The 23,067-nt window shown below is 41.8% G+C and overlaps 4 protein-coding genes across 4 annotated transcripts; 2 read left to right on the top strand and 2 right to left on the bottom strand.

Annotated features, from left to right (window-relative positions):
* Window positions 1-783: 783 nt before the first annotated feature.
* Window positions 784-1,413, top strand: ACET3X_006373 (uncharacterized protein; the record flags this gene model as incomplete). The annotated part of the gene is made up of 1 exon (XM_069452934.1): window positions 784-1,413. One exon carries the CDS (start codon window positions 784-786, stop codon window positions 1,411-1,413), a length of 630 nt encoding a protein of 209 aa, XP_069305141.1.
* Window positions 1,414-3,353: 1,940 nt separating this feature from the next.
* On the bottom strand, window positions 3,354-4,760 carry ACET3X_006372 (uncharacterized protein; the record flags this gene model as incomplete). The annotated part of the gene is made up of 1 exon (XM_069452823.1): window positions 3,354-4,760. The coding sequence occupies one exon, from the start codon at window positions 4,758-4,760 to the stop codon at window positions 3,354-3,356; it is 1,407 nt and encodes a 468-aa protein (XP_069305140.1).
* Window positions 4,761-15,923: 11,163 nt separating this feature from the next.
* ACET3X_006371 (uncharacterized protein) lies at window positions 15,924-19,271 on the top strand (the record flags this gene model as incomplete). The annotated part of the gene is made up of 4 exons (XM_069452712.1): window positions 15,924-16,149; window positions 16,199-18,626; window positions 18,673-19,201; window positions 19,251-19,271. 4 exons carry the CDS (start codon window positions 15,924-15,926, stop codon window positions 19,269-19,271), a joined length of 3,204 nt encoding a protein of 1,067 aa, XP_069305139.1.
* Window positions 19,272-20,567: 1,296 nt separating this feature from the next.
* On the bottom strand, window positions 20,568-22,037 carry ACET3X_006370 (uncharacterized protein; the record flags this gene model as incomplete). The annotated part of the gene is made up of 1 exon (XM_069452601.1): window positions 20,568-22,037. One exon carries the CDS (start codon window positions 22,035-22,037, stop codon window positions 20,568-20,570), a length of 1,470 nt encoding a protein of 489 aa, XP_069305138.1.
* Window positions 22,038-23,067: the final 1,030 nt, after the last annotated feature.

The raw sequence follows: 23,067 nt of genomic DNA, 5'->3' as shown, positions 1-23,067 counted from the left end.
CTCCCTTGACACAATGCCGCCGTCGCTGCTCGAGCAAGCGCAAAAGATGCTAGATGTTGTTGTTGTCGTACTTCCGGACTAGCCTCTTGGCGGAAGTCCACTCGCCTGTGCGCACAAACCCGCCGTAGTGCTGACCGCAACATCAACAACACTCTCCACATCTTTGCAACGGCACACCGACTTTGCTTCTGGCCGTGCGCTCGGCCATATGAAGCGTCCGCTTGTCTTTCCTTGTATGGACAATTCACTTTTGCATAACAACAGTTCACAGCTTCATCCTCGCAGAAGAAACGGTGAGCAGCGCAACTGATGACATGATGTTCTTGCACTTCGTCATACCGTCATACCGGCAGCGACGGGATCTCCACACTCTATTTTTATGCACAGCTAATGCGCATGCACCCATCCGTGTGGTGGCGATCGTAACTCTATTCCACGACAGAACTAATCGTCGCCCTGCACATTATTTCCCCGATGCACGGGTCCCTTTCCTGCAGCTTCGCTATTTACGGGATCGAGGGCTAAATGTCTCCGCCGGGTGTGGCGCCGCTCGCTTTTGCTGGGTGACGAAGGCTCGTATTCTCGGTCAGATGAGCTCACGATGTTACGCGTTACAGTATGGATCGGCGTCGAAGATTGATTGTCCTCTTGGGTTTGTGGGACCGGTGTGCGAGACTGGAAGACGTATAAAGAGTGAGAGGCAGTGCCTTGCAACTCTCCAGCACAACTGAATACCCGCAACCAACCTTCCCTTCCACCAACCCCCAAAACACACACCTCAACATGAAGTACACCACCGCCGCCATCGCTGCCGCCACCGTGGCCCTCGGATCCGCAACAACCTGCGCCGTGCCCCCCTCCACGGGACCCGTCGTCCCCGGCGACATCTTCAAGATCATTGCGCTCCCCGAGACGACCCCCAACTTCCTCGACTGCAAACCCATCCAAGCCGTCCGCCGCAACCTCCTCATCGGCACCGCCGACCAAGGCGCCAACTGTACCGCGGGCGCCGAACAAAACTACGCCAGCTTTGTCGTCAACGGCCAGGGCCTCGTCTTCCTCTACACCGGCGCCCCACCCGAGAGCACCTTTGACTTTCAGCAACTCTACGTTGACCGCTCCGGCATGGGCCAGGGCAACATCCAATACACGACGGGTCCCAATCAGACGATTGGCCGCAACCAGCAGTATGGGCCGTTTAAGCTCACGGAGCAGAGCGAGCTTGTTTTCAACAGCAACAACATGCCGGTTGGCTTCCAGGCTTGCCCGCTGTTTGATGGCGATAATTCAAAGGGCTGGAAGGTGTGGATTGCGGATGTGGCGGAGCCGGCGCACAGTAAGGGGTGTGTCAAGTTTACGGCGTTGGCGGTCAAGGAGGAGGCGCCGCTGGCTTGTGAGTACTCGTTTGTGTAGAGCTTTTGGAGGGGGTGTTGGTTGGTAGAGAGTATCCAGAGATATAATCGTAATGTCAAAGATCCGACTCATGATTTGAAGAGTTCTTTTTCTTTTTGGGTTTCTTTTTTCGTTCTTGAACATGTTGTACATGGTGGCGATTGACACGATTAGCGGGCCTGCTACACTCTCAATTCTCGCTAGCCATGTTTCTTCATCTAAGGTAGCAGGGTAAGTTGCAGAGGGAGTGCGAGGTCGTTAGCAATAAGATGATCGTCCTGAAGCATAGCCTACGCTTGCCTGGGGCCCACGCCGCGATCAAAGAGTGTGTGCGATGGAGATCTACTGCCCTACTGGGTAGGTCACGTTTACTCCGCTTGCTTCTTCATGTTGCTTACTGACTTGTACGTAGGTGTGCTAATCTCACTATGGCTACTACTTTCCAAAGGGCGGCGTTGTACATGTCCATATCGTGATATCGCAAGAGAGTGGAGAGTTCGCTTTTTTGGTCTCGGTGGAGGCCTACTATATCGCAAGACGCGAAGCGCTACCACGATCCAAACACATACAACCTAGGACAATAGCTTAATCATACTAGCCTAAGTTTCAAGGCTCCACCTATGATCTGTTCTTGTCTGAATAGGCACTATATCTTTAGACGCGAGAAACGGACGTGTCCTAGTCAAGGTCTCGCCGAGGCAGGGCCGCTAGGGTTCTGCGGCAACTTGATAGAATTGTTCATGCTCGATCCGACGCTGAGTGAAGTTCGTCTTTCTTGAGCCATATATTATCATATTTAGTTCTTAGGCTATAGTGGCGATACTAATGCGGTAATATTAAGTCGCTCGTCGTCTATAGGTCATAGCCGTACTATAGATAGGATAAGTATGCTGTAGAACTGCCTCGCGATGACGTGAGTTAGAGGTGAGGATAGCATATGTATGCTGTGCGTCTAAGAGAGAGACACACACACATACAACTGAACTATGCATCTCCGACGCTGAGTGAGACGGGTGAGCTGACAGGACTAGATCCGGAGCAGTGGACTACGCATGATACTGGTTGACCGGTGTCGTTCAAGTATGAGATCAAGGTCAGAAATAAATTCAGGAAAAACGGGGTGGAGAACATGTACGACAAAACTTTCGTGGGTAGTGCTTGAGGGTACTTCGCGTGAGCGTAATCGGAGATCTAATTCTCCATACCGTGTCTGTGCGCAATCCGAGCCAGTTCTCAATCCGAGCCACTTTTTACATACAAATCTCTAATATTAAAGTAGATATAACTTCTTTAATACTTAGTATTTTGACGAACTTCTAATACTAAAGTTATAGAGAAATATAAGCTCTATAAATCTAGAGTTTTGCTTTTTTAAATTTCTATAATATAAGCTTTTTTTCCTAAAAAGTCTAAAATTAAGTACTTTAATAAAGTTACTTCTAGTATCTATAAGGTAAAGCTTTTATTTCTTTTTAACTCTTATATATAAAGTTCTTAAAAATATTAAGTATTAAAAAAGTTATTTAGAAAAAACGTTTTTTTAAAATTTTAAAATCTTAAATCTTTAATAACTTTTTTAATTATTAAGATTTTTAGAATCTTTCTTAGTATTATTAATATAGAGACCTTTCTTTTTCTTAATATAAAAAAAGTTTTTAATTATCTCTACTAATTAAAAAGTATATTTTACTAGCGTTTTTAATAAACTAAATAACTTAGTAGTTATAGAGAAATATAAATATATTCTCCTCTTATATTATAGAGGAGGTAATTCTCTATATTATATATATATAAAGGTTTTATTTATCTCTTATAGTTACTTAGATATTTAACTTTTAAAAAGTACTTTTTTGCTATTTTTACTAGTAAAAAGTGGCTCGGATTGAGAACTGGCTCGGATTGCGCACAGACACGGTATCCTTGTGGCGAAGGTTCCGCTTGGTATTCCCGACCAATGAATATTATGCGTGAAACCAACTCCATGCCGACCGCGAACTCCAATCCCTGGGCCCAAGAAATCTCTCAATCAGCGCCGGCCCATGCCTATCCCTTCCAACGTTGCGCAAAGTTTCCTCAACAAACGCATCCGGCCTCCATACATCTCCAACGGTGTAATACAACCGCCGGACCGTCGTCGAGTCTTCATCGCCCCAATCCAAACTCCAGTCTGCCTTCACGCCAGGCACATAGTAGGATATATCAAAGAAACCGAAGTTATATCCGATTTCGCATTCGAGCGTAAAGCTTTCCAGAACAGGTATTTGCTGCGTCGCCTTTGCAAAGGCGATGAGGAACGGACCTAGCGTGTCTTGATTGACGTGTCGCATGTATTGGGTGTCCTCCTCGTTCCTTGGGGTGCCAACAAAGTACCAGGTACCAGAAGGCGCGACGGTGTTGAACGAGATCTTAAGCTTCTTGAGCGCGGGCCACGATAGCATGGCGCACGATTCGTGGATAGAGGGCCAGAACAGCGTCGAGTCGACATAAGCGTCCAGAATGAAGGTTGTAAGGTTCTGAGAGAAGACGCGTAGAGACGCGCTAAATGGATCGAAGAGTGCGCCCTGTGGAAGAACAGAGACAGTAGCTTCTCGGTGATCGAACGGCGCTTCCTGGTGGAAATTGAACATCGCTATTGAGCTAGCCGGAAGCTTCGTTTGCTTGAGTAACCTTGCGAAAGTTGATCTCCTTTCAATGACGGCTGATTGTGCACCCTCTTCGTGGAATTCAGAGTAAATGTGCTTCAGGCCGGGCAGAATTGACATGAGCTGTGGCGCAACGGATGGCGACATCTTTCGGTTGTAATTGCCTTGCATCTGGAGATAGCTGATTCGCGAAACTGTAGGTATTATATCCACCTCGGAAAGCGTGAGATAGGAATTAGTGTGCCGACTCTCGAAAACGAAACAATCGCTCGGGGACTTGGGAGACGCCAGATTGAATCGCAACTCGGAAAGAACACCTGCGTCCTCCCATTGCCTCAAGGTCGAGAAAAGTTCAGCAATGCTATGGGTGAAAACGGTGTTGTTGGCCTGCTGCTCCTCACTGCTCTCCGCGCGATTGCCCTGCTCTTCCGGGTATTCTGGAAGCAAAATGCGGTAATTCAAGTTCCTCAGATATTTGCACCTATTGCCTGTCACAATGGTCCGCAGCTCGCCGAGATTGTCGCTTCTGATCTCTAGTCGATGGAATGTAATGAACTCAACAGCCTCCTTCCATTGCGTGGATATCGTAGCAAAAGGTGGCAATACCGACGACTTGAAATTGCCGGCCAGCCGTTGTTGTGAGATGTTGGGAACCCCTTCTAGCTCTGGATACCGATCGAGAAACATTACCATCCGGTTGATGATCTCCTGCGGTAGGCTGTCCATTGTGACGAAGATGCCCTCAACTGTAGTTGAATGTCACTCAAGAATAATGCGTTTAGATAGGTAGACGTGGGTTCAGGATGTGGAGGCGTGAACAGCCGTGTGCTCTTAAAGTGATAGACGAAACAATACTAAGATGCAATAAGGGGTTCACGGCTCAATTCCGGAACTAGGTCTTAGTGTAAGGGGCTACGCTTAGGGAGCTATTACATAGGTATACTATTATTATATTTAATAGAGAAAAGAAGTATAGGTAGCTAAGGGTCTAAAGGTCTTTTAGTTAGTAGCTTAGGATAACGTTCTACTAGTCTTACTTATATAGAATCTAGGTTCTCTAGGGGTACCTAGATTCTATAGATAGTATACCTTATATATATAACTAAGATACTATTAAAGAATATACTAATTAGGCTTTAGCTTATTATAATACCTCTCTCCTCCTCTCTACCTAAGGGTAAAATCTACTAGAAATATTCTAATAGGTGCCTTTTACTATCCTAAAGGTTATTTATATAAGCTAACTACTAGTCTTATACTTCTATTTCTTCTAATTATTCTACTAGTTTAGAGGATATTTAAAAGTATCCTTTCTATTAAATATTATAGTAATGCTTTTATCTATAGTATTAGCGCCTAAGCTTCTCTATAATAATATCTTTTATAACCTACTCCTTATTACTATTATATAGGTATTAGAGTATATAAAAATACTTTTATAAAGATATTAAAGTATCTCCTTCGCGTAGCTAAAGAAGAGAGAAGAGTATAAGTATTATTTATATATATACTATAGTAGAGGAACTAGGGGAAGTATAAGTAGCTAAAGAGCTATTAGGCGTAGGGATAGTGTAGGGAAAAAGAGTCCCTATAGAAACTAGCTAAACGGTGTTTAGCTACGAAATAATAACTATAATATATACTCCTTTTAAAATTTCTATACTTACCTACTATATTAAGTACCTATTCCTAATAAAGAATTAGTAATAAAATACTCTACTATATATAGTAACTAATTAAAACTTAAACCTTATAACCTTTTAACCTTAGGAAGGCTATAAGTATTTACTAAGTATAAAATCTATCTAAAGGCTTTATAAGACGCTCTATCTTATAGTCTTAGATAGTAAGAGAAATTAAAATAGATATAGTATAGAATAAGTAAGAAATAATAAGAGAATAGTAATAGTATATAGTAACCTAAAGAATATTTAGTAATAAAAAGGTATAAAGACTAGATAATATAAAAAGGTAGAGACGTAGAAAGACCCCCTAAGAAGTAAGAAAGATATAATAAAAGTACTAAGTTACTAATAATACTAGGATTATAACTAGAGTATAGCTACGCTATATAAGGTAGTATATTATATAAAGAGTATAGGCTAAGATAATAATCCTTTAGATAGCTATATAGATAAAGAATATAATAGAGCGTATATAGATAGGCTAAATAATATATAAGGCTAAGAATAATTAGATTAATAAACTAAAAATAGCTAACTAAGATAGTATCTTAAGATATATAAAGAATAGGGTAATTACCTTCTTACTAAAAGACTCTTAGATATATAAGTAACTAACTAGTTAAACCTAAGTACTACTTTATATAGTACTATAGTAGAGTATTTTATTACTAATTCTCTATTAGGAATAGGTGCTTAATATAGTAGGTAGATATAGAAATATTAAAAGGAGTATATATTATAGTTAATTTTTTTTTATAGCTAAATACTATTTAGCTAGTTTCTATAGGGCCTCTTTTTCCTACGCTATCCCTAAGCCTAATAGTTCTTTAACTACTTATACTTCCTTTAGTTTCTTTACTATATCCCTCCTTTACTTAAGAAGAAGGCCTCCTCTTCTTTAACTAGAATAACTCTTAGACTTACTACTATATAATAAAACCTATATATAACCCTAATAAGTAGACCTATAAATCCTAAACTAGATACTAAAGTCTTCCCTCTTAATATAATTTACTAACTATCTATCTTATACCTCTTTATACTATATCCTCTAATTCTTATTATAATTTTAATTTATCCCTACTATACTATTCTTATTCTTTTCCTCTTCTCTTATAGTTCTTAGGATAGACTACTTCTTCTTCTAATAGTCTTTTAGGATTTATTAGAAGTTACTTTATATTTAACTAAGTTCCTATAGCTATCTACTATTCTTTTTATTTAATTCTTTTTCTACTCTACTTAGCTAACCTCTATACTATCTAGAATACCTCTACTTCCTTTAATAGTACTATATAGATTACCTTTTATATCCTAGGTATATTCTAAATATCCTTTAGTACTAGCTATAAGACCTACTTTTTCTATAGACTTTAATATTACTCTAGGTCTATTTATTACTAAAGGCCTTTTAGTGCCTAGTAACTAAATACTAAATGATAATAATACTACTTCTACTTACTTCTACCTCTTCCTTCCCTTAGCTACTTTACTACTTTATTTATACTACCTTACTAGCTTTATTACTCTCTTACTATTCCTCTTAACCCTACTACGCTTTTATTATAATATCCTTTCTTACTATTAACTCCCCTAAGAAACTAAAGCACCTTCGCGTTTAGTATAGTACTAGGCTGCCTAAGGAGTAATCTACTACTATATCTACGCCGCCTAATTCCTCTACCCTACTTACTTATATACTTCTACTAGCTATTACTATAGATACTATTATAACTAAGAGGGCTTTAGTGTTAGGCTCTAATACTAAGTCTAATTCTAATTCTAATTCTCTACTATATTACTTAGCTATACTTATTTAAGATCTTAATAACTAATCTTAAGGAGAGTAAGACTCTAATAGCTTAGTCTTTAACTAGAATATTTAAGATCCTACCTTTATAATATCTAGGGTTCTACCTATACTACCTAAGAATACTTTAGTAATAAACTATAATATCTTAAATTCCTTCTTACTCTACTTATTTTACTACTACTATATAAAGCCTTCTTTAATTATTACTAGCGCTATCTTAGGGTAAGAATAAGTAAGTACTACTAATTAAGCTACTATTACTTAGCTCTTAAAGTAGGATAATAATAAGGATATTCATAATTCTACCCCTACGCCTATAGACCTAGTAAATATCCTTTAGACTACGCCTTCTCTTATCTAGCCTAATACTAGAAAAGCTAAACCTATCTCTCCTTTAAAGAGAGTAATTCCTAGTAGTAGGGGTCCTATTAATCTTAAGCTCTTTATATATCTATCTTCTAATTCTAGTTATAATAAGGTTATTAAGTACTAGTACGTAATACAAAGGTACTAGAACTAGAGAATTATTTTCTAGTTCTAGTTTTCTAATACAAAGGTACTAGAACTAGAGAATTAGGGTTAGGGTTTAACCCTAATTAGGGTTAAGAAATTACTATATACTAGAACTAGAGAATATAGAACTAGAACTAGAGAATATAGAACTAGAACTAGAGAATTTAGAACTAGAACTAAAGAATTTAGAACTAGAACTAAAGAATTTAGGGTTAGGGTTTAACCTTAATTAGGGTTTAGAAATTACTATATATTAGAACTAGAGAATATAAAACTAGAACTAGAGAATTATAAGCTAGAATAAGAGAATTATAAACTATAACTAAAGAATTATTAAAATCCTTAGAAGTTTATAGAATTTAAAATACTATTTCTATAATTATACTAGTATAGTAACCCCCTTTCTATTATAACTTAAGTATTTTATTCCTTAACTAATTATAATATTAATAATTAGTAGTATAAATAAGATTTAAAACTATTTAATTATTTTAAAAGCTAACTCTAGCTAATAATCCTATTAATATAATATATATACTACTCTAAGTCCTCTTCTTTATTAAGATTTCTAAAGATTTATATTAGTATTTATTTATATTTATATTCTCTTTAACTTACGTATTCTCTTCTAACTCTCTATTAATAAAGTTATAATATTCTACTTCTAACGCTATAGTAGAAAGGAATTCTCTTTTTTCTATAATACTATTATCTACTATAGATACGTAGTAGAAAGTCTTAGTACTTTTATAATAAATAATTATAAAATAACTCTTTATTTTAAAAGTCTTAGCTCTAGATAGTAGGTATATAGTTAAGCTATCTAGCTTAGTAATATCTACTAAGAAGCCTAGATAGCCTATAACTTTATTACTAGGCTTATATCTTATATTATAAGCTTTCCTTCCTACTATAAACGTAGAAATAAGATTATTATCTTTAAAAGTAGATTTTATAAACGTATTTACGTCTTTTAACTCTTTTTTATAAGAAAATAACTTAGTATTTCTCTTATTAAGAGAAGAAAGGTTATTACTATTTTTAGAAAACATTTTCTCTATATATATATTAGTATAACGTATATAGAAATAGAAGAAGAATAATATACTTAAAGAAGATTTTATTATTTATAATATAAGATATTAGAATATATCCTTATTAGAATAGAGAGGAGAGTATAAGAAAGTAAAGATATAGAGTTAGATATATCTTCTATTTATACTTAGAATATCTATACTTTATAATTATTTACTAAGCTTAAAAGAGGATTATTTTTAATAATAAATACTAGTATTACTACGTCTCTAATCTAGACTCTTCTATTACCTCCTTTTTTTAATTAAAAACCTAATTAGTATTATATTACTATAAAGAATATATAATATAAGTGTTAAAATAGTAATATTACTAATAAAGAACTCTTTTAAGAAATAAAGTAACTATTTCTAAGAATTAAATAAAATACTAAACTTCTATAGGATTTTTCTTTATTTTATAATTAGTAAGCTTTAGAGTCTAGACTCTTCTATTAGGAATAAAGAATAGATTTCTTATATTTATTAATTTAAAAGTAAAAGTAAGATTAGTAAGTAGCTTTAGAGAAGGAATATATAAGTAGTAGGAATTCTTCTTTTTTACTTTATACCTTTACCTCCTATTTACTAGCTTTACTATACGAATTAAGACTCTATATCTATTACTCTTAAGACTTTATACTTACTTTATACTCTATATTTCTATATATAAGTTTATAATATAAAGATTTATATTCTAAAGCTTATTTTATTAATAAAACCTTATAAAAAAAGTATTTTCCTTTTATTATTTAAGTACGTAATATAGACTCTATATTTTCTATATTCTAGACTAACTTTATAACTATAGAAAATCTAAAACTATACTTTAAGTTTTTATATTTTTAGTTCTAAGAATACTATACTATTCTTCTTAGTATTAAAATTTAAGAATAAAGAAGAGAAAAAAAAAGATTAAAAAACTTATAGTTAAAAACCTAGTACGTATAAAATTTAGTATTTATCTTTATTATATTCTTTACTAATTTATATTTTAGAAAATATTTTATTATATTTAAATATGTCTTTAGAACGCGAAGTACTAGGATTTAACCTAGTTTATTATTTAAAATATAAACTTATACTCTGTAACTCTAAAGAGTGTAGGTATATATTAAATAGTAATAAAGAGAATACTTTAGATAATATTAAAAAGCATCTTACTACGAAGCATAGCCTTAATAAATATAAGTTAACTTATATCTTAAGTAAATTAAAAGAGTATTCTTTTAATAACTTCGAAGATATAGTTATAGAAAATTATACTAGTTATTTCTTAGATCTAGAAGAGAAAGAAGCTTATTTATGCGTAGTTAATAATTGTAATTATTTAACTACTAGTTTTAAAAAGTTTAAACAGCATATTACGAGCTTAAAGCATAATGTAATTATTAGAGCTAGAGATAAAGATATTTCTAAATACTATAGAATAGTAAAAGTACAAAGCTTACATTCTAATACTAAGTTAATAAAATACTTTATTACTTCGAACTCTTATAAAAGTATTTTAGATATAGATAATCCTAGTAATACTATAGAGAATAGTAATTCTAATACTAAAGATAGCTTTCTATTATATAAAGAAGCTTTAGTTCAAGATAAAGATATTTTTACTTTAGATTATAGTAATTTAAGTACGAAAGAAATCCCTTCTTTATTAAGAAAGTTAGATTTTACTAAGTATTATAATAATAAAGAACTTAATAAGTATTTTAATCTTCTAATAATACCTATTAAGAAGTATAATACTTTACTAGAACGTCTTTATTATATTATATTCTCTACTATCTCTAGTTATAGCTTAATAAGCTTAGAAGATAATATAAATATCTATAGTAAAAGAATACTACAACAGCTTAGAACCGAGCGATTAATTACTATAGATAATAAGAATTTATTTCCTTTTAAAGCTCTAGAGCCTAGTAGTAAGAGAATATACTATAGTACGTTAAGTTTATATTTTATTTATATAATAAGGCTTTATAAATTAAAGTTAGAAAACTCTATAGCTAAAGACGAGCAGCCCTATCTATCTACTGAAGTAGAAAGTTATATTTCTACTTTATTAGAAGATATTAAACTAAGTATAACTAAAGAAGATAAGTATAATAAATTATTAGAAGAAGAGTATTTAAAAGAAGGTAGTAATAATACTACCTTAATAGAAGATATTAAAAATAAGTTAATAAGTATTATAGGTAAAAGAAATAAAGTAATTACTTTATTTATAGTTAATACTATAAAAGAACTATTAGAAGAGCGTTTAGGACAAGCTAGCTTTTCGAATTATAGTATTTTTAATAGTAGTTTAATTACTTTCCTAGCGTTAAGAGCTATTAAAACTCTGAATAAACTAGCTAAAGAAGCTAGTAGTATAGCGCAGGATTGTTCGTATTCAATATATACTATACGATTAGTATTTTTAGAAATTATTAAAAAGATTTATAAAGAAGATTTAGAAAATTATAATAATAAAAGAATTACGACTCTCCCTATCGTAGAGGATATATTTAATAATTATTATAGAAAATATGTTAGCTATACTAGTAATAATAGCTTCGAAGAGCTAACTAGAATAAGATTATACTGTCTTAATATAGCTAAAAACACAGTTAGTAAAACTAGAATTTTCGAATTCGATATTAATACTATTATAGTAGATAGTAAAGAAGTTAAGATAGATAATATAAAGATATTATATAAAACTATAGAAGATAAACTAGAAGAAATACTATTTAAAGATTTATTATATCTAAATTATAAAGATTTAGATATAGATATTAATAGTATAAAAGATAATTATAATAATAATAAAGAAGATTTTTATTTCCTAAAAGAAAATACTAATACTATAAACTTAAACCTAGAGAAGAAAAGTAATAGTTTATTAGAAAGTATATTTAAAGAAAACTCTATCTTAAATTCTATATTTATTAAAGAGAATAAAACTAAAGATAAAGATTATATATATAATAGAGAAAATATAAGAAATAACTTAGCTACTAGGCTAGAGTTTGTAAAACTACTTAGTGTAGCTTTATATTTACTAGCTGCGTGCCCTATTAGGGGTACAGAAATAGAGAATTTAAAATATATTAATAGTAGTAAGTTAGGGGAGAGAAATCTCTTTATAGATAATTATACTAAGTTAATAAGAGTAGAAACTACGTATAGTAAAAGTAATAATATTACGAATAAAGATAATAATATAGTAAGGTATTTTAGTCCTAAGCTTTCTAATATTATTAAAGTATATCTAAGCTTTTATATACCTATTTATAAGTTTTTATATTTTATAGAATATAATAAAGTAAATACGAGCCCTTATATACTATAGAGGTAAACAGTACTACTAGTATAGGGTTAGAGGTAGGATAGTAGCTATAGGGGTCTACCCCTAGGGGTAAGATAGTATCTATAGAGTACTACCCTTAGGGGCGAGATAGTAGGCGTAGAGTGCTGCCCCCAGGGGCGAGATAGTAGGCGCGGGTTGCTGCAAGTTACTGCAAGTTGCTACCCCCGGGGGCGAGATAGTAGGCGTAGAGTGCTGCCCCCAGGGGCAAGATAGTAGCCGTAGAGTGCTGCCCCCGGGGGCGAGATAGTAGCCGTAGAGTGCTGCCCCCAGGGGCGAGATAGTAGCCGTAGAGTGCTGCCCCCAGGGGCGAGATAGTAGCCGTAGAGTGCTGCCCCCGGGGGCGAGATAGTAGCCGTAGAGTGCTGCCCCCGGGGGCGAGATAGTAGCCGTAGAGTGCTGCCCCCAGGGGCGAGATAGTAGCCGTAGAGTGCTACCCCCGGGGGCGAGATAGTAGCCGTAGAGTGCTGCCCCCGGGGGCGAGATAGTAGCCGTAGAGTGCTACCCCCAGGGGCGAGATAGTAGCCGTAGAGTGCTGCCCCCAGGGGCGAGATAGTAGCCGTAGAGTGCTGCCCCCGGGGGCGAGATAGTAGCCGTAGAGTGCTGCCCCCGGGGGCGAGATAGTAGCCGTAGAGTGCTGCCCCCAGGGGCGAGATAGTAGCCGTAGAGTGCTGCCCCCGGGGGCGAGATAGTAGCCGTAGAGTGCTGCCCCCGGGGGCGAGATAGTAGCCGTAGAGTGCTGCCCCCGGGGGCGAGATAGTAGCCGTAGAGTGCTGCCCCCGGGGGCGAGATAGTAGGCGTAGAGTGCTGCCCCCAGGGGCGAGATAGTAGCCGCGGATTGCCGTAAGGTGCTGCCCTTGGGGGCGAGAGTGACTAACACTCACCGCTAGACTTACAGCGGCCTATGCAAGAATAGACGGCTTCTCGCCTACTTATACCTTGTGTAGTACCTCTCTATTGCTTTCTTACCTTCTCTTATCTCTTTTCCACTTACCTTAGTTTCTGTGTTCTTTCTAACAACGTTGCAATGAAGCGCCCTCTAGCAAACGTTTTAACCAAAAACAGCAAACGGCAGCGTACGAATGATCCAGAGATTGAAGAGACAACTCCTATCCACGAACAAGCTGCGCCATACCTACTCGCTATAGCGAAGTTTCCAATCGATGCGCTTAGCGCAGAATGGAGTTTTGGTGTCAATAGGTCTATTGACACAGCACACCAGCGCCGCCTCTGCGAGATCTTTAACGAAACTGGTATTCTTCGACGAGACCCTAGCCACCAACTGCAGATTGCCTGTTCTAAGGAACACGTAGAGCAGATGCTTCATCATCTGAAGGTGGAATTGCCAGCTCAGAGCACAGTTACTTCTGCCACGTTTGCGGATAAGGAAGGATTGGAATGGCCGTCGTTCAAGAGCTGGAAAAGCGTGACTGGAGGGACAGCGGAACTTATTACGGGTCACCATCGTGTAGAGGCATTCAAAGAGTATCTTCGCCTTCGGCAGTTAGGAGAAGAGGAGAGGTGGTGGGTGTGCCGCATCTACGATAAAGGCGGGTGCCCCTTAACGCGCGTACTGTGAACAACAGCCCCTAACCTTTTTAGACACGCTACCACCAGACACTCGTGTTAAACTTCGGGCGAATCGGGCCGATATTACGCTCCCTGACAATCATGGCCAGATATGGTCCGAGTTAACCAGCCTGTTCTGCACAAACGCCAATCTCTTTCAAGGCTCAAGCAAGTCAGTTGAGAAAGAGATGAGAGAGCATCTTCAGCTTAGTAGCCGCGTCAAGTTCCCAATACGGCGGCTAGTTACCCTGTGGAGAAATCAAAACTGGCAGCCCCTGCTTACGCGTTGGTGTTCTACCGCAATTGGGCAGGCAACGTTTAATCTCTCCACTTTTGAGTGGATGGCTAGTTGTCGGATAGATGACGTATGTGTAACCCGCCGCCGAAATACTCTGACCTGTCTTGCTAATCTACTGTCTAGCATTGGTTCGCTGCGTTTGAGAACGTACTTCGCATCTCTACATCTATTCGAAAGCAGTATGGGGTTGACGCCAGTTTAGCAGACTGGAACACGCTAGCTAGCCTGCCCCAGGCACGAAGTCCCCATGACGTACAAGACCTGTTCTACCCTGGCGAGGAGTTAGACAAGGATCCTGGCCCTTCCCATACGCGCCGGCAGGGCTTCTTCCCAACTCTAAGCAATGAGGCCTACCATGCGCTATACTCCACTGTACTTTCAAAGCCCACACACACGTACACAAACATCCTCGCTCTCTTAAAAACCCCGAAGAAAGAGGGGAAGCTTATGAGGAGTATTATGACCCACGTCAGCCAATGGGTAAACAGCGGATCCGCCAAGGTGTCTGACAGCGACAACAACAAACCCGCACTGCGGAAGTATCTAGTGCCCGTGCTGCAGAGCAGGCATGCCGGCCAGGCTGATCAAAAATCTCTTGACCTCCAACAAGAAGTACTGCAACACGTACAGCAAAATGCGGAAGCATTCACAAGCTCTATACTAGACCGCTATATTGACGAGTACCCAAGTGCAGAGATCAAGAACTACGGCGCACGCTTCCAGCATAAGGTGTGGAGAGAACTGCTGTCAATTGTGACCAGTTTCACAGGGCCAACCTTGCACAACAAGCACTTGGCGTGCCTAATTCAAAGCGATACCTACATAGCGCGAACGCCTACAATCGCACAAATCGCGTGTGATGCTATCTGTCAGGTCCCTGAAGTCGTCAACGAACCTGCGCTCCAGTCTACTAGGGCAGCAAACGACTTGCTAGAGACAATTCAGGTCGCAATCACTGAATGGATGTCTAGACACACTCTAGAAGACTCTGATAATACAAGTCAAGAGGTTCCGCTGCCCGCAAGGCACTCTAACGCCGAGTCTAGCAGAGAGAGAGAGCTCAATCTGACAGTCTCTGAAGCGGCACGTAGCGTTTCAGCACGGTCGAGTTCGGACCAGCTTACCCCAGAGCTAATTTCTCACCCCTCAACTGAGCCGCGCATACCCAAGGCATCCCAGCAGACCAAAGTTCAAAACAGGGGGATTGAGGACTTGAGTCTAAGCGACCTTGCTGCAGCCCGAGAGAAACACCGTCAGAAACGCACCCTTAGCGACCAGGTAGCTGTAAAGGGCAGTGCTTCTCTAAGCGAAAAGACCCGAAAGAAACACCGTAAGAAACACACCCTTGGCGACCAGGTAGCTGTAGAGGGCAGTGCTTCTCCAAGCGAAAAGACTCGACAGAAACAACGAGGGGCTTGGAGGAAGTAATCCGTATCTGACCCTAGCCCTAACCCAATAGACACTGTTCCTCTCCTCTTTCCTCTGCACTGGATATTGTGATTCTCGATCATCATCTATCGATCTACCCTACAAGATCCTCAGCCCTTAGCCAACGTACTATTTTATATAATACTGTTCTTATCATCATGTCTTTAGATCTTGCACAACAAAACGATAGCGATTACGATAACAGCAGTGCTGGAGAGGAGGACGGCCTGTACCAAGATGTGCAACCTGATGAGCACGATAGAGAACCTGACGAGCATGATGGAGAAGAATACCACGAGAGCAGCCTTGGGGACGAAGACGCAATAGCGAATAATCAACTTACCTGGGCTATTGACCACAGCGGAGGTGACCACCGACTACCTGGTGAGTTTAAGAGCATCCTACTTGTACGCATATAGTAACTACGTAGTAGTGAAGGGATTTATCAAGATGATAGACAGCCCCGAATTTAACGGCAGTAAGGCTATTGGAATGCTGCAGAAGCGATACACGATAGACTACGGATCGAGGCGCGTTGGGTCCCGACCAGCCAAGCCTGAGGACAAATTTATCCCTGAGTTCCACCTCGACCTTATCATTATCATCGGCCGGCCGCTCCAACCCATTGTGAAGTTCTCTACGTTCTTCGACCACGTAACAATCAGCTTTAAACACTGGCGAGCTCCATACAGCGCTAAACACAGCCACGGACTGTCGTTTGATATGGAGCATCGTACCTTCCGTCTTGCAAAGGGTGGAACGCGCGAATCTTGGTTTATTGTTATGCACCCTGTCGATAGCACAGTAGACCCTCTTCTGTCAGGCAGCGAACGTCGCAAACGCCGCGAGAAGGCGTCTGAGCACAGCGCTCTCAAACCCTCCCATGCCCTGTTCCTTACGTCGTACATTAAGAAAGTCTTCCTTACAGGCGTATTACTTGGAGAGGGTGTTGAGGCTTCTTGGAAATTGGATGGACCCCAGTCGCAATCGATCTCAATCGTCAAGTGGGAAACGTTCCAGGAGCAGTTCATGGAAGGGTGGCCAGAGTACGTGCGCAAGAACACGCAGGATCCGTTCTGGACTGAGAACCTGCCAGCGTTCCATGCGTATGACTACGGGCAGAACCTTCCAATTGAGTTGTCTACTGAGCAACTCAATAGTCTGCCTAAGGAAACCCGGTTGCGCCCTGATGACGAGACGTCTGACTCTGATGACGAGACGTCTGACTCTGATGACGAGACGTCTGACTCTGATAGCGAGACGTCTGATTCTGGGAATGATTTGTCAAACTCTGGGAATGATTTACCAAACTCTCAGAATGATTTATCTAACTCTGAAGACGCGGCGGCTAGGTCCGAAGGCGGCGCAGAGGGGGCTACGCCCCCACAGAGCGGTACACAAACAGGCGATCCAATTCCCCCGCCGCACGACCATCAACAGCCGTTTGATAACTACACACAGGATCTTCTACGCGCACTAGAGGACAAGTATAGACTGGAGAGCATTGAGACGGTCTCCTACGCGCTAGCGGTCGACATCCACTCAATAGCATCTTCCAACCTCCCTAACGCCTCTAATGACGTCGGTGTCATTCTCGCACCTGCGCGCTGCCTCCTTGCCAATCGCAACAACGTTGTTCGCCAATACCAACACCCGCGCGACTTTACCTTCTACCCTCTTGCCTTCCATCCATCGTACGGCAACTTCTCCTCCGCGCAGCCCCCAGCATTCCTACGCGACAACGTGCTCGCTGTAATGGAGGACAACATGAGCTATCAGAACAACGGTGCGAGCGTGTTGACTAGTGGTTATTTTCAGGCGTACTCCAACATTAAGCGAACTATACGCCATAGCCCCGGCAACTTACTTGCTACCAAGGGCATTGCCACGGCTGCCCTGACGCTGCCAGATCAGGATGGCAACCTAAACCCTCGGGTAGCGGCGAAGCGGCAGCGTTTACTGCGGAAATTGCGAGGCGAACAGACTCCTGATAACCCTACGTCTTCCCAACCGTTCGCTCGCGAGCAACAGCGGATTAAAGCCGCTATAAAGGAAGAACTGTACGCGTTTAGGATGGAGCAAGTTCTGTCTGTGCAGGTGTCGCAGTTAGCTGACGGTCAACGGAATTTTGCGACAGTGCTTCAACCTATCCTCCAGCTAATCCGGTACTTCTCGCTGGAACAACCTACCTACATTGATGTCCTCTTCGCGTTCAAAGAACGCATCTTTCCAAAGGTTCTCTCCTCCTTTGCTAGTCTGTTCGCGCACGCATCAGACGAGTTTTATCGTCGCTTCAAGGCTGCTGGCTCTAAAGGGCTGCCTTTTGCCCTAGCGGAAGGTGTGGCCGCATTCGATCGCCTTGGCAGCTACTGCTTTACTGGGTTCCCCCGGTCTTTAGTGGGCTCAGTGCTCGGGCCTCTCTGCACCATAGAAAGCATTGAGCAGGGTGGGTGGCCGTTTATCGACCCCAACATGCTCAATCTGCAAGGCAGTGGCCATGCTAACCTAGTGCGTTGGCCGCGCATGGACAATGGACGACCTATTATGATGCACGTTGCTTCCATTCGCCACCACTATGGGCCCCAGGTTGCCGCTTATTGTCACAGCGAGGTATGGTTCCGTGAGCTTGGTGGGCTCACAGGTAAAGGGCCTCGTGGCGCAGAAGAGTTCCTAGTAGAGGTGCTCGAAGAGATGTGGAAGCCGCAGACAATCGCTTTCGTAACACACCAATTCTATCGCGCTCTGAACAAGGGCGGACGGGGCAATGCTCAAAGCGTAAGCCTAACAACACTGCAGGCACGACAGGAGGCGCAAGAGCAGGTGACGCGTTGGGCTGAAAGCGAGCACCCCTTCTCTGCAGGGTTCGTGCAATTAGCGTTTCAAATATCAGCCGCTAACACAGTACAGGGAGTACGAGTCGATCTTTCCTGTCTTTTATCCAGAAGCGACTTCGGGTTTGAGAAGCCAGACGCGACGCGACTTTGCGCAAGAGCTCTACTGGGAGTGTGTTAACAGCCATGGCCAATCTAGTAGCTACCTCTTTTCAAAGAACGCGAGCTGGTTCACTGTGTTACGCGCTGCCGTGCAACACGCCAGGGCCAAGGCGATGAAGGAGGAATACTGGATCAGCGCCATAATGTCAGCTCTAGCGGCGTGCCGCATTGACTGTGTGCCTGGTTCATACCATGGCCGATTGAGCTACCGGAGAATGACGCGGCTAGTCGGTAACGTTCCGGCCCCATCCGCTATAGCGGCGAGACCGGGCAGCCTCAAGCGGGCAGCGATTGAGGCAGTACACCAAGCAAAGCGGCGCTCGCAAACAAAGAGTACTATCGACTTTGGTTGCCAAATCCCTTTTAACGCCATCCCGCCGCTAGTTGAAAAAGGTTTTCAGCAGTTGGACGGCCAGTTCTCAAAGTCCGGCATGAATCAGAAGGTTCGTGAACACTACCACAGAGCACGTCAGTGCCTCATCGAGTGCTTAGGTCAGCCAAAATGCGATCTAATGCTCATGTTGGTGTTAACCCTTGCATCCTCTTCAGCTACCCCTACTGTAGCGGTGAATGCGACTGAGTTTTCCAAAGGACCAACCAAGAACTCTGAAATGTTTGCGGCCGCCTTGGTAACAAGAATGCTCTGGTCTCTTCGACCAGATTACTTCCCGTCGGAGGAAGACGATGGTTGGGTGCTTTCGGTACGGGAGATGACGAAGAAGATTGGTAAGACTTCCCTAAGAGAGGCCCTTTTCCCAAGTAAGAAGCATTGCTAACATAGTACTATCTGGGGTAGAGCACAAAGGTTGCAACAACCGCTTCCTTCGACAACTGCAATGGATTCGGGTTACTAGTGGGCGTCGAGACTCCCCAAGGAACAGCGACATAGCGATCAACTATGATTCCGTTCTTGAGAAGAGACGTACAGAGTTAATGCGACTACGGAGCGATGCTAAAGGTTTTATTCAATGCGTGTTTGGTAGTTCTGATTATGCATGGGTTGACCGATGTCATACTATTATACAGGAGTCCCCAGTGTAGAGTAAGCTATTATAGCTTCCACTATAATTTTACATCTTCTCTCCTATAAAACACGTATATACTATATACATCTTCTATCCTATACAGCTTTTGAAGAGATTAATACACGTTACGTAGTGTTATGATTTTTTAAAATATTTCGTATTAACTGTAAATTCAGAAAAACACCAACCCCAATATTAACCGTACTATCGTTGTCGCATGTAATCCGTTTCTTAATCTTAACTGTGTCTCTTCTCTACTATTTACATAATTAACGTAATAGTAAAAAGACGCAGGCACTAGAGAATAGAGCCTGCGAAGTCTACATTGCATTAGTGGCTGAAGTAGCACAGTGTAGAGGCATCCTGTTACTATTCTCCGCAGGCAAAGGTAATAGCACCTTGCGCGGCAACCTTTAAGGAAAAGAGAGGAAGCCGCTATGTGTTTCGCTCTTCTTTGTAGTTATTTGTAGATTTGTAGCCTGCGGTGTTGTTGACTTATCTGTATCGCAATACGACAGCAGCTTCCTAGCAGGCTGTAATCGTCGAGAGCCACGGTACAGCCGGTGACTTAGACGACAGACCTAGCCTAACACTAAATTGGCAAGCTTCCGCAACACGGACGCATACACCCCACCTGCTAATAAGCACCGCTATGACTAGCAACTCTCGTCTACCTCACTACTTCCGTAGAGTGTCGCTAGAAGCTCAGCATTGTGCTCTTCGAGCCCATCACTCTTTTTCCGCAGCGCATAGTTCAGGGTCGTCAGGTAACCCGGTTTATTGTTCAACCTATAGGGCTTACAGGACAGAATAATTCAAGTACCGACATCTGTCGCAATGGCGCCGGCGATGCCGGGATACTTTCCGATGCGTCAGAATCAGTGTCATCTTCGGCTTCGCTGTCTGGAATCTCTGTTAACCCCACCGCCGTAGCTAGCGCATTCGCTTCAATGCTAAGCCTCTCCTTTCCAGCAATCGGCGCACCAGTAATTCCATCCGGCCCTAGCCAGGCTTCGAGGGCCCTGCTTGCCGTGCAAATTTCCGGCCGTTCGCGCTTCACTAGCTCAAGAAAAACATCGCGCTGGTTCTTCCGCAGCACACGCTCGAGCCAATGGTTTGAGACCTCTTCGTGGGGTATGAGCAGCAGCGATCCCCAGCCTAGAGCTTGAACTATGTCGAACCATCGTGTCGCTCGCTTTAGGCGGTAACGAAAGGCTGCGTGGTCAGATTTAGATGGTGATTGGCAAACCAGATGGACCAAATATGTGATAGCCTCTGTTCGTGCCTGGCCCTTCCCGTACCTGTTGCGAGTTCTGTCGTTACTGGCTAGACGATCAGCGACCTGGATTTCGTCGACCTTGCGAGCGTACGCCTTCCCTAGCAAAGCGAAAGCCCAGCGAGTGCCAATGTTTACAGCTGCAAGCATCGTCTCGTACCGTGTGCACATGTCCCAGGCAAAGCAGAATGCATTGTCGGCATCAGTATGAAGTGTTGCGCTACTATCCACTGACTGCGACATTTGCGTCTGGGTAAGAACATAACGATCTACTGGTTTTACCAAGAACGGCGTGCCCTGTTTCCGCCAATTATGCAGGAACTGCGCAGCGCTGTACTGCGAGGTTGCATTTCCAAAAGCACGCGCTTTTGCTAGCATGCTGCAGGCAGTATAGTAGGGTGTTGGCGAGGCTGTATAGAAATCAGCATCTTCCGCGACTTTTTGCTTGAAGATCCAAGAGATCGTCGGCTCATCGTCTGGCGCAATGCTGCCGTACGCCATACGTTCCTGCGCAGGCATCTTCTCAGGCGGTTCCTTTAAGCCTATCGCCTCGAGCTTTATTACACGCGATCTTTCTAGCTTTCTTGTACGCCGTAGCTCTGCAAGACGATTCTTGTTTGTAACTGTTGCGGACCTCTTTACGGATAGAGGCGTCGTCGCACTCTGGTTTTCGCTGTCCTCGTCGCTTGTTCCGCGCTCGTGTCCCCCCTCCGCTCTAGCTGTGTCTTTGCCAGCGTGTACTGTCATAGTGTTGACTTCGCTAGCCCTAGCCGTCGATTCGTCCGCGCTGTCCTCCTGTATTGCTAGGCGGTTTAAGCTGTTGGCACGGATCTCGCTGCGAATAGGCGATGAGGAGGCTGGACGTTTACGGTACGGCACAAGGTCGCCTGTAGCCCTCTGTGCTGATGGCGGTATGCTATCGTCCTTGTCTGAGTCTATAGCCATGCGGTCCTCCGCGATGCCTTCCGTTGGCGTCATTAGCCGCGCTGTAGTTAAGTTTCTAGGCTCTAGAGACTTACTACTAGCAAAGTCCATAGCAGCGCTTGTGAGACGCCCCCAATTTTCTGCGTCAAGTGTGCTGGCACCCAGCGTCTCTTTCAGCAGCCATATCGCATCTAGTGTCGAGTGGGCTATGAAAACCGGCTTGCACGCTTCGTCGTCGCCTACTTCTGGAACGATCCATCCCGCGTATCGTACATCGCCTGGTACACGGCATGGTTCTGCGAGACGACGCGCAAGAAATCTGCTGTAGGACGGGTTAGGTGGGCTGTATGCTAAGTTGTTAGCGACTGTAGCGTCCCACTGTGCAGGAAAGCCTCTTCCGCTGTGTTTATCCTGACAATGGTCACTATCGAGCTGTAACTGATCCATTTTAGAACCAAGGCTGACGCTCTAAGCCAGCGATTAGTGTGTGGGTAGAAAAGTAGTAAGAATAACAGCAGAGAAAAGAAGACGTGGCATGGAAAGCAGGGGGCCAGGGCGTGCCGGCAAGGTGCGGCATATAGTCGCACCGACTAACAAGGTAGAGTACGGTCCCTAATCCCAGAAGAGGTCGCGTCCTTGAGTGTAGAATACATGTTATTTCTCTTTTTAGAGTGCTATTCTTATATAATATTGAATACTAAAGTTTAGTTGTTGAAGACACGAAAGATCTCAAAGAGGTAGTCCTAGATAGGGAGGGTCGCTCTGCCTCGTACATCTAAGAGCGCAGTTCCAAATAATATAACACTAGTATTTGCCTTTAGAGGTGCAGCGTGAAGAAGGTTGGAGCGCCAGCCCTAAGGTAGTTAAAGCGTCCGAATGTTCCAGCTGCAAGGTTGCGATATGGCTTGGGACGCAAGTTGCCGCAACGGTTGGTTGCCAGCGAGGGCAAGTTACGCAGAGACCACGGTATGGCTTCATACACCTACTAACACCTTTTGGGCAACTCTCTGGACTGTCCAAGGTACTGCATGACAGAGTTGTCAACAATCAAGCCAATCAAGCTGGGTGCCCCAGCTTAGCTTGA

Source organism: Alternaria dauci, chromosome 6 (assembly GCF_042100115.1).
Source record: "Alternaria dauci strain A2016 chromosome 6, whole genome shotgun sequence".
Taxonomy (NCBI): Eukaryota; Fungi; Ascomycota; class Dothideomycetes; order Pleosporales; family Pleosporaceae; genus Alternaria; species Alternaria dauci.
This window is presented reverse-complemented; position numbering and strand designations above follow the sequence as displayed.